Source organism: Ixodes scapularis, unplaced genomic scaffold, assembly GCF_016920785.2.
Source record: "Ixodes scapularis isolate PalLabHiFi unplaced genomic scaffold, ASM1692078v2 PGA_scaffold3__209_contigs__length_174095766, whole genome shotgun sequence".
NCBI classification, from domain to species: domain Eukaryota; kingdom Metazoa; phylum Arthropoda; class Arachnida; order Ixodida; family Ixodidae; genus Ixodes; species Ixodes scapularis.
This window is the reverse complement of record NW_024609868.1, coordinates 115,430,385-115,446,189: the sequence shown is the minus strand read 5'-3', so window position 1 is coordinate 115,446,189 and position 15,805 is coordinate 115,430,385. Positions and strand designations below refer to the sequence as shown.

At 45.8% G+C, this 15,805-nt stretch overlaps 1 protein-coding gene across 1 annotated transcript in view; it reads left to right on the top strand.

Moving 5' to 3' along the window:
* Positions 1-15,805, top strand: part of LOC120845349 (arylsulfatase B-like) — a 75,079-nt gene that overhangs the window by 12,275 nt on the left and 46,999 nt on the right. Inside the window, exons 3-6 of the mRNA XM_042292854.1 lie at positions 8,668-8,780; positions 8,871-8,981; positions 13,096-13,233; positions 14,137-14,263. Of these exons, the coding sequence (XP_042148788.1) occupies positions 8,668-8,780; positions 8,871-8,981; positions 13,096-13,233; positions 14,137-14,263 (489 nt within the window). The remainder of the gene's footprint in view (positions 1-8,667; positions 8,781-8,870; positions 8,982-13,095; positions 13,234-14,136; positions 14,264-15,805) is intronic.

The window sequence follows — 15,805 nt, the reverse complement described above, 5'->3', positions numbered from 1 at the left end:
AGAGTTAAGGGCAAGAAAGGAACTGAGCGAGTCTGAAATATCACAGATAATCTGTATTTTTGCTTGATTTTTTCATCTACCATCAATAAGATTCCAAGAAGTTCAGCAGTAAATGCAGATGTATTGGCATTAATTCGTCTAACACGTTGAAAGGACTGCCCAACCGCAGCGCAGCCAGCATAGCAGTACCTTTTGTCCCATCAGTAAAAAACTTTTCTCCGTTTCGTAGTGACTAGCAATCTCAAAAAAAATCTTGCGTTATAGCACTGGCCGCGGGAACTTTCTTGTTGTATTTTTTCAAAGAGAGGTCGCGTGTTATTGCTGGGCAATCCGAATGAGCAAGTCTGTGTTTGGTTTTAATGACGGAATAGGCTACATCAAAACTTTAGGTCGCTGCGGCATCCTACATCCGAAGTGCGAAGGAAACCGTTAGGAATGACTTGTTTTAAAAGGCCTGGTCGTATTTTATGCTTTTAATAAAAGAAAAATTCGGATGCTGCGGAAAAGTATAGAGTCTTGAAAAGCACTGCGTGCTAAGATAAAACCTACCTTTATCAAGCGACCGCTCATTTGACTCGGCATACAAGCTGGGCACGGGGGTGTTCGGAAGGCACTGGTTGCCAGTCGGATCTTCTGGTGATGAATAGGGTCTAACATTTTGAGTGTAGAGGGTTTGGCAGGGCCGTAAATAGTGCCTCCATAATCCAACACTGAGCGAACACAGGCCCTGTAGATTCGCAAAAGGCAGACATGGTGGGAGCCTCAAGAACGGTGTGCAAGGACCTTAAGAAGATTCGACTTTCTCTAATATCTTAGTCTTAGTTCCTTTATATGTGTGTCATAAGTTAACTTACTATCGAATACTAGGCCTAAAAACTTATGCTCCGATTTAACAGGAATGGGTGTACCTTTAATGAAAAATAATGGCTCGAGAGACGTTCCTAGTTACATACAGCCACAGTCTTCTCGGCAGAAAACCGAACGCCATTCTGGTCAGCCCATCTACTTACCCTGCTTACCGTAGGCAGTACTTGACGCTCACTGATAGCAAAGTTACATGAGGAAAAACAACCCTGGACATCGTCGACGTAAAGAGAATGAGAGATCGCGGGCGAAATTACTTGAGATAGGGAATTTATTTTTATAATAAACAAAGTGACGCTCAAGCCACAGCCCTGCAGCACTCCATTTTTCTGAGGGAAAGGGTCGGAGATTGTAGCTCTTAGGCGTGCCTGAAAGCTACGATCCTGCAGAAAGTCAACAATGCAGTTGAACATTCCCTTCCTTATGCCCATCGAGATAAGGTCCTGGAGTATGCCGCATCGACAGGCGGTTTCGTAAGCTTTTTTAAAGGTCGAAAAATACAGACAGACAAAATTGCTTATTTATGAAAGCCTCGCGGACCGTCGTCCCAAGGCGTACCAGGTGGTCAACAGTAGGCCTGGCAGGGCGGAAACCACATTGAAATGTGTTTAGGAGTTTGTTTCGTTCTAACATGTAAATAAACCTACTGTTAACCAGCCGCTCAAAAGTTTTCCCTAGACATCTAGTAAGGGCGATTGGCCTGTAGCTCGTGGCTTTACTTCGGTTTTTATCTTGTTTTAAGATCGTGAAGACAATAGCCTGCTTCCAGGTGCTAGGAAATTTCTCTTTCGCCCAGATGATGTTAAAAAACTGGCGGACAATGACTAGAAAGATTTCAGGGAGATGCAAAAGCATGCTAGGGTGAATTGCGTCAAGTCCAGGGGATGTAGGCTTTGCTGCAGCCAGAGCTCGACGAAGCTCGACAAAGAAAAAAGGAGAATTATATTCTTTAGTGCAAAGTTCTGACCTACGAATCCGTGTTCTCTCGCGGTTTGACTTAAACTGTAGAAACTCTGGAGTGTAAATTTAAGAGCTAGTGACTTGTGCGAAGTGCCTACCCAGTGCGTTGGCTTGTTCATAACGATCAAAATGCCTCTCCATTGTCGTCTGGCACCAAGGGGATTGAGAAAGCATGGTAGTCACCATCCATTCAACCTACTCTGCCCCGGATAATCTTCGCTGGCGTGAAACTATTAATAGAAGATGCACACGAGCAAAATGACATCCCTTTTGACTGTTTCCTAATATAGCGGGCTTTTGCGCGGAATTGCTTAAATGCCAAGAGGTTTTTGGAAATGGGATACCTCATAAGTCTTGTCCAAGAACAGTTTTGGCGGCTTCAAGATTTTTCACACTCATCATCCCACAATGGTTTTTGACGTCTCAGCAGCTTGCCGGATGTCTGTGGGATCGACAAACCGGCTGCCTCAACAATTGCTGCTGTTATGAGAGCATTTCCTTCGTCCACAGAGGCCATTTGCGAAAGATTCAAGGAGGAAGGAATATCTGACTGAAAAAAGTCCCGATCTGTTGAAGTGATCTTCCAACGGGGAAGACGACAAGGAAGCCTGGGCAGGGCTTTTAGGGGAGCAAGATACACCGGAAAGTGGTCGCTTCCGTAAGGGTTATCCAATGCATTTCAATAAAATCTGTAAAAAGTGCAGCGGAACAAATAGTGAGGTCAATGCAAGAGAAAAAGTAATTCGCAGAACTAGAAAATGTTGACTCTCCAACATTTAGGACACATACTTCTCCGAGAGATAAAAACCGCGCCACAACTGAGCCTCGGCTGTCAGTTCATACATTGTCCCAGAGGGGGTTGTGTGCATCAAAATCGCCCATTAAAATGAAAGGTTCCGGTAGTTGATCGACTAAATTGGGCGAGTTCCAGGGTAAATGAAAGGGGGATATGTAAACGAAGCAGATTGTAAGCAGGCGATGCTGTAGCAACATCGCTGCGACGACGTCCAGAGGCGTGTCTAAGAGGACCACACAGGCAGGCGTGCCACTTTCTACAATAATAGAGACTTCCCCGGAAGCGCCAGAGGTGGTCACACGGTCCTTCCTCTAGACCTGATATGACCTAAGAAAGTTGCGGTTGGGCGGTTTAAGATAAATCTCTTATATGCAAAATGCAGAGAATTCATGCCTCTGTAACAAGAGCCTCACGTCTTCTATATCAAAAAAAAACTCTGCTGTTCCACTGCGTAATGAAGGCCATAATTTAAAAGAGTGATATCTAAAACGCCAAAAAATCAAAAATTAAGGAAAGCTTAAATACAAACAAGGAATATATGTTCAGGTCTTAAAATCAATCTTCAAACGAGGTGCTTTTTTTTAGTGGCACCTTTCTGTTCACTGCCGGATTCGCCAGTGGCAGGAAGGGAACACTCGGACCCTGACGTGGGCCTGTCCTCGTCGGACTTGAGCCCACCTTGATCCATTGGTTGGTCGATGGTTGTCGCCAATGGCTGACTCTTAGACGGCGCTGGCTTGCTTGGCAGGCCAGGGTTCCTCTGGGTACCAGAAGGACGGGGTGGCTTAACCGTCACCTGTGGGACAGGCAGTGGGAGGAGCAAGAATTACCAAGCCCCGCACCTTGCTGGGTATGGGCATGCCCACATCTTTCTTAGAGCTCGGAGGCGGTGTTTGCCTCACCGCTCCCGAAGTGGAGGGGGACCCTGACGGGACACGCAGGTCATGCGCAGATGTCTACGTCCCCGTGGAGACAATTGGTCGTGCAGGTCCCCTGTGCACAGCCTCTGAATACGAACCACGTAAGGCAAACAAGACCCCCTTTTTGCCTCGTGGAATGAAATGTTCTCTTGGACCTTCAGTGTAAGTATTTATTTTTCTTGCTTCCAGAGAGAGCAAGAACGAGAGTATGCAGTGTTAGGTTTACTGAGCACATGAGCAGGCGCGGAGAATGCGACGAAGCGAAGATATATTTGTTGGGAATGTGTGAGGTCTCCCGGAGCACACGAGTAGGCGCGGAGGATTCCAAGAAGCGGGTCCCGCGTGAGTTCGTTATCTGTTGTGTTTCTCCCCGCGCCTGGTCGTCGGCGACTTGTTAATGGAAGTCGGGACGAGAGGGGGACGCGCGTCCGCACTTCCTAATGTGCGCCGCCCGTTCGTAACCTCGGTCAGGGACTGCTCAAGCGGCTGTACTTCCGACGCGCTGAGTACGTTTTGTGTTTGTGTTTTGTTTCGCGTCCCCTTCCCAGATGTGAAGAGCCACTGACCAAGGGTTTCTGGTGGTGCCTTCGGGAGTCGGGTTCGCGGCCCGGGGGGTCTCACCTTCCAGTCGCTGACGGAGACTGCCGGGTCGCCGACATATATGTGTGTGCCTGTGTGTATGTGTGTTTCTGTGTGAGTCTTTTTGGAGTGCTTTTGTTGGTTTTATGAGTGGTCTCCTTGATTGGCCGCGAGAGGACCTTTTGTGATTGGTCGGTAAACCCGCGGGGCAATGAGGGAGCTTATATAAGCGACAGAAGAGGGGCCGAAGGGTCTCGGCCTAACAAAAGCGTCTTGTAACTTTCAACTGATTTGTCTTGTAAATATATTCATCCTTCTCATCATCGACCGTTGAGTCCCGTCCAGAAACCCTTCGTCGCTGCGATCTGGCGACCTGCCGCCTCCGGCTTTGAACATCATCACCGACGCAATCCTCACGGAAGGGAAACAAAAAGACTTCACTTGCAGCATGCTTTCCTTCGCAATGTTGGTTCATTCTCACAGTGATCTGCGAGATGCTCTTTGCTAGAGCACCTCCACACGTGTCAGATCCGCGACAGCTCCGCGAGCCGTGGCCGAATTGCTGGCACTTGAAGCAGAGCAGCGGGCTCGGTGTGTATGGCCGGACGCGGCAATGCAGGTAACCTGCCTTGACAGCTTGTGGAAGGCTGGTCGTTGCAAAAGTCAGTACAATATGTTTTGTTTTGTGTTCTATGCGATCACTTCGAAGTGTGATGCGCCGTACGGCGATCACACATTGGCTGGAAAGGCCCTCTACAATTTCTGTTTCTGAAGTTTCGAGCAAATAATCTTTGGAAATTACACCTTGTAGCGTATTTATTGTGAGGTGGGGGTTACGTTGACTTTGTAATCGGAGACTGAGTTCAATGCTAGAAGAGCATCACTCTGGATATTTGTGTGAATCTCTACGAGGAGGTCACCTGATGTCATCTTATTAGCCTGAAAAGTCTTTCCCACAACACCCTCTAGTGTTTTCGCGACAAGAAAAGGGACAGTTTACTTAGTGGTTTCTCAGTTTCGGAGTGCATCACCAAAAACTTACTATACTGCGCAGTAATTACTGCTGAAATATCAAGTGTGCGAGCTTCGGTGCGTACTCTTTTTAGACGCCAATCAAGGAAGGGTTTGTTGTGCAGACCCATAACGATGGGAAAGACAATTCTGTGCCCGGGTGCATCACCCGCCACGGAGCCCAACAAGGGGGTAGTTAATGTGCCATAGCAAGGAAGGCTTCGCTGACGCAATTGCTCTACCAGTGCTGTCCGGGCACTATACTCTGGTGTGGTCGCAGGGAAAGGTCCTGTTTCCCCTCAGGGTTGGCCCTTGGCGCCTAAGAAAATGAAAAAGGAGGGAAGAGAGTGTAGGAGAAAAGAAAAAGAGTTAGAAGGAATAGTGAAAGAACGAAGAAGAGTGTAGAAGAGGCGACTGACTGAATCATCCTAGTCGGGCCAAGCCAGGACACCCGTCTGCGAGAAGCAGGGGCCAAAGCGGTATATTGCCTCGACCGGGGTGCCCCGAAGCGTCCAAACGTACACTAAGCTCAGCTCAACCACCAGGATTCCCTTCTCCCCTGACACGGTTAAGCCACGCACAGTCAGGCGTGGGTGAGCAAACCTACACGGCTCGGGGTTCGTAGTGACCCCACTCACCAAGCATCTATTAAAGTAGGTGCCGCCTTTGTACACTCTTAGAAAAAAGGGGGCCAAAAGCAGGTAACAGACCGCCTTTACCACCCTCCTCCCGGCTAGAAGGGGGGGGGGGGGGGGGAGCGCTCCGCTTGTTACCTCCACAGGCGCAGCAGACACTAGGAATGCGTTGCTACAAGGTGAAGTTCGCCACGAAGGAGCAGCAACGAGGGAAATAATACCTTCCAGAGGATGCATCTGTTTGGGCGTTGGCAGAGCCTGGGCGCTGCGATTCGCTGTGGAAAGCCGCAACCGAGTTCGTTAATTGGTATCCTCGTATGACACGTCATTCTTCGCGCATGCGTAGGCGAGCGCCTGCCCGGTGCCGAGCGCGTTCCCCGCCGACGCTCCCCTCCAGTCATAACGGTCTTTCTTCTCGTACGTTCGACGGAAGCATCGCAGCTCAGGAACGTTCTTTATTCTTCTGTTCGGCTCAGTCTCTTCTTACGAAGTCACCGAAAGCACTGCATTGGCTTCAGTCGAAGATCCATGTCGTGTGCACCGTATGCAGGTAGGAAAATGTTCTGCCCAGGGCGACGCTTGGCTTCGGTTATGACAAACCCGGGAAGGCGAACCCCCTAGACAAAGGAGTGGCGGACATGTTTTCACGTTTGAAGGCGTCGAGCGTTCGAGGAAATTGTGTGGTGCGAACGAAGGCACGGTTTAGACCATCGACGCTCATAAAAAGCAAGAACTAGAATGACTGTCGCTTCCCCTAACGCATATTTAGAAGATTGACATATGCTAACCAGTGGCGTAGCCACGAGCTTTTCCCAATGTATGTGTGTGCGGGTGGAGGAAGGGGGAGAGCGGCTGCCCGGCGAACCGGGAGCAGGGCGGCCGGGCGAATAGACGCCTTGTGAATCGGGGGTCGTATTTTATTTTTAATGCCTTCTTGTGAAGGTTTACGAATTTTTTTATGTCGTCTGTTTAATGCTTTGTTTTGTCTGACATAAGTTGATGGTTGATTTCGAGAGTTGCAGAGGGGTAATGATATTGCTTTATAGTCACATTTTTGTGATTTCTAGAATCACAGCTTTTTGCTTTCTGCAGCATTGGCATACTTGATTTATTCTAGTCTACTTAATACTTGGCGCCTGAAAGCATTTGAGGGTTGTGGTTTTATGTTCACATAGATTTGTGCTTGCAAGGTTTAAATACAAGATGGATTTTGATGGCTTGCAGGGTTTAAATACAAGATGGTCAAAATTGATTTTTACAATTCATCTGAAGTGGGTTAGATCCTTTTGGCCCTCTCGCTAGTCGGTTGTAGCTCATTTGCAGCAGGATATACGACCCCTTTCTTCTTTCTATATTAGAAGAGCATATCCCAGAGTCTACTTTTATATACTCGAGCATTCATTCCACTACTGTGAATAGGACGGGCATAGTGTACTGCTGTGCTTGAGTGGCAACGCACTAGCCATTACTAGTCATGTCTTGGTTTCTATTGCTTTTTGCATAATGTGTGATAATTAATGTATGTTATATCACAGTGCGTTCACTTTGATACTGGTTTGTACAAGACTCCGTCATTTGAGCTCACCCTGATCAAGCTTCGCTTTTCCAAGCAGTGTTCAAAGCATTCACTTTTATTTGCCGGATATACGCTAATTGTTTATGCACCTTTTTGTGATTATTTTATTGACTCTCACGGACTAAAGTCCCGAAAGTGTTGTTCCAAAGGCCTTTATTGCGCTTATAACTTTTATAAGATGTCTAGTCGTGCTATTGATTCTTATTCCATTTTGTTGGTGACAGCCGCAATAAAACATTGTCATTTACTTTCAGTACTAGTGCCGTCTTCATCTACTATAAGCGTCACTCTTGAAGCATGTACTATCACACCCACAAAGGGTCATAGTACCTTCCTTTAGGGGGGAAAAGAGATTCCATCAAGTGTACACTGAGCCTGCAATAAGGTGGTGAACTGGATCAGTTGGTTGATGTGATGGGGAAAACAGCTCAGAAAGCGCGGACTATTCGTTAATCGTAGTCCGCGTTTTTTTAGCTATTTTCCTCATCGTGTACATATCACCCTAAAGTTGATCATAGTTCCCTCCATAAGGGGGAAAAATTAAAACTAGGGGCGTTTACAATTGCCCCGTAAATGGGCCAACTGTTGTCTCTATATGGAGCGAAAACCAGCATCCCAAAGCAGGTGCTGTTGACCCCAAAAGGAGGGAAAAGCAGCCCTCTCACATATGTCGTCTTACCTCTCAAGGGGTTGAAGTTTCCTCCTAAAGGAGGTGAAAGCTGACCTTGAAAGTATGCACTTCGAACACTAAAAGGAACTAAGGTTCCCTCCAAAAGGCGGCAATGTTGCACTCTAACCCTGGGGGTAAGTTTGCATCCTCGTTGAAGGGGGTAACGTTACCTCCAAAAGGGGTTGCCCTGTGTGCAAGTCGGTTACCCCCTCAAGGAGGGTACTACAGTGCCTTTATTTTTTTTAAGAGTGTACTGGTATAGTGACCCGCGTGGCTGGGGTCCGTGGTGACGCTACTCACCAAGCACCTACCACCAAATGTGCAGACGCGCCCTGGAGACGGCACTCTCCAAAAACCTGCTTTCACAGGTGCCCCCTGCTGGGGCCACGACACATGATATGTTGCATTGATGTAAAGGTCTGGAAGGCTATCCCATCGCCATGTGTTGGTTTAGAGTGACATTAACCAAAGGTAAGGTTTCCTACTAAGCATAGATCTGAGGAAATACCTTTCTGTCTTCTGTTTTTCTAGTTATATTCATGTCTAACATCTCAATTACATGAACCGACTAGTGTTGATGTTCCACGAAGGTTTGTCGACTGCTAATTTATCGCCAAAATTCCATGAATCATAACCAATGATCTCACCGTACACAGGTTTGCAGCATGGTATTCATCACGTGGCGGAACCATGGGGCTTGTCGCCCAATTTCACCATCATGCCTCAGTACCTGAGTGAGCTCGGCTACATAAGTCACATTATTGGAAAAGTAACTTTACTTCTTTTTGTATTTTGCGTCTTTCTCAATCGTTGCAGGAATGGCAATAGAAGAAATGTGTAATGTTTACTTTGTTTGCAGTGGCATCTAGGATATTACAAGAAAATTTACACGCCAACGTACAGGGGATTTGATTCCTTCTATGGCTTCTACAACAATGGTGAAGACTATTACAGGCACGAAATCTACTTGGTGAGCACAGCCGCACTAGATACGTAACGTATCTGAAAGTGGTGGGCAGCCACAGAGTTACCTATAGCTCAGAGCAGGCACGTAGCCATGATTTGTTCACGAGGAGAGGGGAAGAGGCAAAATAATTTCTTGCTCTCTAGGTGCTCTCTGCCAGCACCAGTGTTAATTATATGCTGTACATTTAAGCATATTGGGGTCAAATTCTCACAATTGAAGTGTACCTGTAAAATTTATGATACCGAGTGAGATCATCCAGTATGCCTCATTGTAATTACCTTTTCTACAAATGCACATGTTAGCTTTTTAAATTGCTTATCTATTCACGAATTCCCAGTATCTCCACTCGAAAATAGATAAATCAGGTATCAAATCATTACAACCAAAAACAAGCGAATCCCCGATTATTCAGCGCATACCTTTGCACTTTAGAAAAAGGCCTGTCTACTTCAGTGTTGATACTTGTCGCTTGCTGGCTCTCGAGCAATTGCTGGCTCCGTCCTCGTTCATGCCCCTCTTGTCGCAACGTTTTGCCTTCCGTCACGGAACATCTCGTAGACAAGGTTGTCGCACTACGAACTTTGCACACTTGCGGGATTGCAAGGAGAGTCTGCTTTTAAAACTAACACTTGTCTTACCAGAGGTATAAAAGGAGAGACTTTGGGGCACGAGGGGATACAGGATTAGCCACTCGACTCATCTCAAAGGTCTGAAAAGATCACGTTGGCGAACTTCAAACACACGTGCACACCCTTGCCCCACGGAGATGACTGCGCGGCGCCATTCACAAGCAAGGGTCATGGGGGCCCTATAACAAATACAGAAGTTGTTGTGGGGGAGACTGGAATTTCTAATTTTTGACTTGCATCTGTTGCGCTACGCCGTAAAGTGCACCCTGTACTACGGGCGCTTCCGTTTGGCACCGTAAAAAGGTACGAAGATGAGCCCAGTGGAGTGCGCTGCTCATGTTCAAGTCCTTTCCCTATTCTTTTTTTAAAGGGTGATGACCCAATTGAATTTTTGTTCGGGGGGGGGGGGGGGGGGAGGGCTAGCCCAGACGACACCCCCTCTGGTTACGTACCTGGCTCAGAGGGTCAGTGTCGCAAAAGACAGCACACGAAATCCTGTCTAGGATTTGAAGCCTTTTTTTCTCAAATATTGTTTATGGCTGTGGCTACGCGACGGACAGATCGGGTTAAGGATATTCGTTGACGATGTTTATTGACCCATGATTAGGTAATGGTAGCGTTGGTCAGTCCCATTTTGTGTCCACCTCGCGAGTATGCTGGTCCCTATTATATAACCACTGTGATGCGACGATATTGCGCCACCGGCGGGTCCCGGCGTGATTGGTGGTGGCAGTTGGCCTCGATCAAGAGGAGGTTGAGCAGCCTCTGTAAGTTTATGTCGTCGCAGCAGCAGCTCTGCTTGTCGTTAAAAGACGAGGAATACGAAGACCCATTTACGTTGCTAGCTTTGGCCGATGTTCGAAAGCTTTGGTTCCGGGTCTTCGAAGAGGTCTCTGTCGATCCATGTTGTTTCTGACCGTCCCTGAAAGTGCGCCGTGATTCGAGCACGTTCTCGTCGGGGTAAACATGTCAGTATTTATAGCGGCTTCAGAATGTAATCTCAGCGTGCGCTTGTAGTAAAAAAGGAGAAATAACAGCATCAAATGTTGACAAATTCACATTTAGCAGCCACACCACCAATAAAAGCCTTGCAAAACGGCTCTGCAGTTATCTTATTATGATTATTAATTGGGACATTCACCACTTATTCCACCATGGTACCGCTCGAGTAAAAAAAAGGCCAGTTTAAGCATGAGGATTATAATCTCTGTCGAAGGGGAACAAGGGGGACAAAGGGCATACACAAATCTCCAAACACAGCTAGGCGACTGGTGCGCGACCAAACCGCACCTGCAGTCACCTAGCTGTATTTGGAGAATTGTGTTTGTTTTTTGTCCCTATTATTCCCCCTCTCCAGGGATTATTATTGCCATACTTGTCCAGCTCGCTCGCACATTTGTATTAATTTTATTAACATGATAACCTTAATATGCAGGTCGTTCACCTTTGTTGGTGTTAGACAGGTGGCAGCTGATAAAACCCGTTTGCTCTACTGACGTCTAACTCCTTTTTAGCCCAGTTGGTAGAACGCTCCACTGGAAATAAAGAGATCCCTGGTTCGTAAACAGAATCAGGCGTATTTTTTCGGTCGCGCAGCAGTCACTTAGCTGTGTTTGAAGACTTATGTACGTCCTTTGTCCTTCTTGTTCCCCTTCTTCAGTGATTATATAGTCACCCTTGTACTGCTCGCATGCACCTTTGCTTCAATTGCATTATCATCGCTTCAAACATATCGCAAATACCCTCTTTAATCTGTTCGACAAGGTGCGTCCTATAAATACTGAAAGACCTCCCCAGGGTTACTATATCTACTTTACTTTCGGAATACATTCTAGTATGCTGGTTTGCTTGGGTAGTAAGCCTACAGTGCCAGTCTTCCCCTAACGGTGCAGACACCACTTGTTCTAGAGAACACATACGAATCGCGCTGTCTATGCGGTTTCGCTTAGGCTCTACGCCGAGGAAGAGGGCCACTACCCACGCATTAAGACACCGGATTCGCCAGCACAGCAGAGACGGCTCTCTGCGCTGTTTTGAGAAATGCTTACATCGATAGAAGAAGGCAGTCACTCCACCCTGTTCAAAGAGGAAAATCGCGAGGCTGTGCGCAACCAGACATTCCAACTACACAAGAGCTGTCGGTCACAAGGTCATAGGAGTTTCGCGAAGTAAGATCTATTGATATGTAGAGTATTTGGCTGCCATGTCACTCTAAAATCAACTCTGATGTGCTTTCGCTTTAAAGAAACTACGGCAACGTTTACATGGACCAAAAAGACTGTAACGAGGAGGCGGTGATGTTCAAGTGCTGTGATGCAAGCAGACGACGAGCCGCCACGACGTCACGCTTCTTAGAATCACATGAACCACAGTCATTGTTACATAGTTGCGCTTCCTGTTCCGCGACGTCACCCCGAAATTTTGGCTTTCAGCAATCAAAACCGAAGTCCCTTAGTAAAAATAACGCAATAAGTAATTTTCTACAGCACTAATATAATTAGATCTGCTAACTAATGATGATGCCATACTAAGCCTCTAGGGTAAGAGGCAACTCAAAACATTGAGGTCGTTACTTCTTTAAGTTTAATGCATTGGGTTTGCATTATAAGATTAAGTCTCCGATCAACGAGGACTTTGAAAGGTGTAAAAGAAGTTGAAGTAAGCTTCGGTTAACGCCTAATGTAAAATAAGGTATAAGTCTATTAAAATATCAGTTTCTAAACGCAAAATTGCTGACAAATTAACAACAAAAAAACAACATCCGAATTTTACACAAAAAAAATGCGAAACCAAAAATGTATTAAAATAAAGAGAAAACTCATGAAACTCCTTAAATATAAGGTGCTTGACAGCTTCTCTTTAAGAAGACGCATCATGAGCTTAATAAAAAGGGGGAACGTTCAACCTAGCCCTCATGAGGGACGCGATATTTCGAGGTGTCTTTGGCCAACTTTGCGTGGGTGATTATGAAGATGGCCTTTGATTTAGGTGGATGATAAAGCGCCGAGGGACCAATTGATGTCTTCTGGCGTAGTTTGAATGCTCCATAATTCTAAGATTCTTTGTCGGTTGTTATTCTCAATGTTGATTGATGATGCGGGTGTTCTTTAAGTTGGCGAGGTGCGGTGGCCCTTGATGGCGGAACGTCCAGCGACCGCGCTGAGCTCAAAATTGAAATTTCGAGCGTCTGGTTCTGGCAGATTCTTTCCCGAAAGTTCTTGATCAGAACTCCTTAAGTTCTCGCTTTAGAGGTCCATCTTTCGGTTGTGGCATTAGGCATCCAAGTGTTAATGTTGGCTTGTGGGCAATTTGGATCCCTTCTCTAGCCAGAAAAACGTGCTCCCTCTTTCTGGCATGTGCAAAAGAGAGGTCCGCCTTGCCCCAGTCTGAAACGCCTCAGTCAAATGTTCACGTTCAAATCATTGGCTTAGCACGTTTATAGCTTGGTTCGTTAACTTTACCAGCTGCTCTAAGCATTTGTGTTTCAGGAATATAAAAACGAAAGCTTCGTTGGGCTAGACTTTTGGGATGACACAACGCCCGTTCGTGACAAAGGGGGCGTTTACTCAACAAGGCTATACACGAAGAGAGCGATTTCCCTGATCAAGGATCACGATAAAAACAAGGTAAGTCGCGTTTTATCGCACCATTTCTACACACGGTGATCCGAATGCAGTTAATTCTCGTTAAAGGGAAGCCGGGAAAATTCTTGAAAAAAAAGTTTAGAAATAAATTTCATTATGTTGTTCTTTTGTGTGTTTGAAGATCACAAGCATATGACTCGAACGTGAAAGTAAAAGTGTAAAGAACAAAACAAAACCCACTAGGTGTGACGTCATCACCAGAGGTATCAACTGGCTTGCGACTGTATTTCCTCAACTTGATTTTGTGGAAACGCGTGCAGCATTTTGACTGCTCGAAAAGGCTTGTAGAACGCGCGAAAATGGGGAGATCACTGTATAATACGCCAGATTATGATGCGTCCTAATTATCTCGGCTGCACACTTTCGCTCTTGACGATTCTCTCCTCCCACCGAAGAGGCCGGGGAGAAGGAGCTTCAGCACTGCTTTGAAAGCGTTGTTGTGGAGCATCAATCTAAAATATCACCTTTATATTTGTGATCCTGGAGGTCAAAATGAAGACGACATTAGTGGATTTTTTCTTGCAAATATAGAACTTGCGTGTTGTCCCCCTTTTTCGTCCGTCGTCTCTGGTTTTCAAAAATCTGTAAACGCTTTAGCTTTTTTTTTTCACTGCTCAAAACTCAGTTGGTTCATACATTTTTAGTATTGGAGTGTACTAAAATATTTTCGACTTTAAACACTGGTATTTAAGCGAATTAGACATACTGTTACGGTGAAAGATGCTTTCTTTACAGATGATTAAAGGGGGTTGTAGGAGAAGGAAGAGGTGGGTGCTTCGAGCAGGAGGGATCGAGAGATCGGGCACTTCTTCCTTTTTTTCCTGCCTGGTTGCCCGTCTTCGTTTTCTTTATCTTGGTTAGAATATTTTCTTCTTTGTTTTACAGCCCTTATTCTTGTACATGCCACACCAGGCCGTCAACGGTGGGGACTCCGAGTTTGGGTACAAAACTCCCGCGTCCGCCATGGAACATTTTCCCTACATTCAAGACTTGAACAGGACCATGCTTGCAGGTGAATATAGGCCTAAATATAGTGCCTTTCCGTATATTTTTTAATGCCCGGGTCGAATTAGTACACACTCATATCTTCCAATTCCCGAGTGTAATTTTTTAATATTAACGTATAGTTGAGGGAGTCCTTGTTGAATGGTAGAAAATCCCCTTTTCTTCTCCTAACTGAGTGTCCTCTTTTTTTTTTTCGCTGTTCCTTCCTAAGAGTCTGTCCGTCCCGGGAAGCAACGATGCAGTCACCGCATGAAAAATAGAGTTTTCGGTTGCCGACATGAGCGGGGAGAGTCCAGTGTTTTGCTCATTTAGGTATAACTTTGTATTTACTGGACGCGATATGTGTGAGGTCCCCGCCGCTTGCTTATTTTGAAAGGCACGCAATAGCTTTAAAGTATTTGCCCTGTTTACTGTGTACATCTAAGATGACTTCAAAGGAGCACAGATACCCTTGCTTAAACAACATCCCAGAGGTTCCTCTTTTTAACGTGAAACATGTTTATGCTGGGTTTTCATATCAGGCGGAGCCACAAAAAGCGTAACCGGAAGTTAGTGGAGTTGTCACCGCTAACTCAACTAATTCTATTAACACAAGCTCTAAATAAGTCTATATCTAGCTCTATCTACCTCTAACTAACCCAAACTATCTCTAACTCTAACTAACTCTAACTAGCTCTAACTTTAATTCTAACACTAACTCACCACTAACGCTACTCCTATTACTTCGAATAGACTTACTGGTAAAGGTTTTGCATGACTTCCGGTTCTCTTAGATTTGGTAGTATTTAGCGCATTAGGCAAGTGATACATGGAGCAACATACTGCCGAGCATAAGCTCTCAGCCACTACCAGAACTTTTCGGATCCGTCCATCTTTTAACCGAAACAACAGGTCATGACCAGTGACTATAAGACTTTGATATGATGGTCTTTGAAGCATTTCGCCAACTTTCGTTTTGATCTATTTTCCCTTTGCCATAAAAATATGGCTTGGTTTCTTCTGACATATCGCCTCGGAACGCATTTGTAAAAATGTGTTTATTTATTGAAGGACACCAACAGCAACCTGCTTTCCTGGTGGTACATCACAACACATACGAACAAAATTGTATGGCAAATTGCTCGGCCATTGTAGGAGGTCGGTGAAACGTTCTTAAATCACAAACGTTTATCGATACTCTGACCCCAGGTCCACAGTGTTTGGGGAATGACAAGTCGCGGCCGGTCAGGTGTCAATTTTTCCGCTAGCGGGTAAACTGAATTTGAGTCTGGATCGCGTGACGCTAATTTTTCCGCTAAATCTAGCGGGCAAACTGCACTTAAGTATAGGTCCCGTGACATCATGTAACGTGACGTTAATTTTTCTAATAAATATAGCGGAGAAACGCTTAAAAAAACTGTCGTCGCAGCTCACGTGGTGCAAAAGGCCTGGGTGTTCTCGTTGACAGGTCGCAAACCACGATGGGGCCTTCTGGAAAGCTTACATCGCGCCTTATTAGTGACGTCGATGAATTTCGAAGACCATGCATGCTATTCTTGCTATGAGGTCT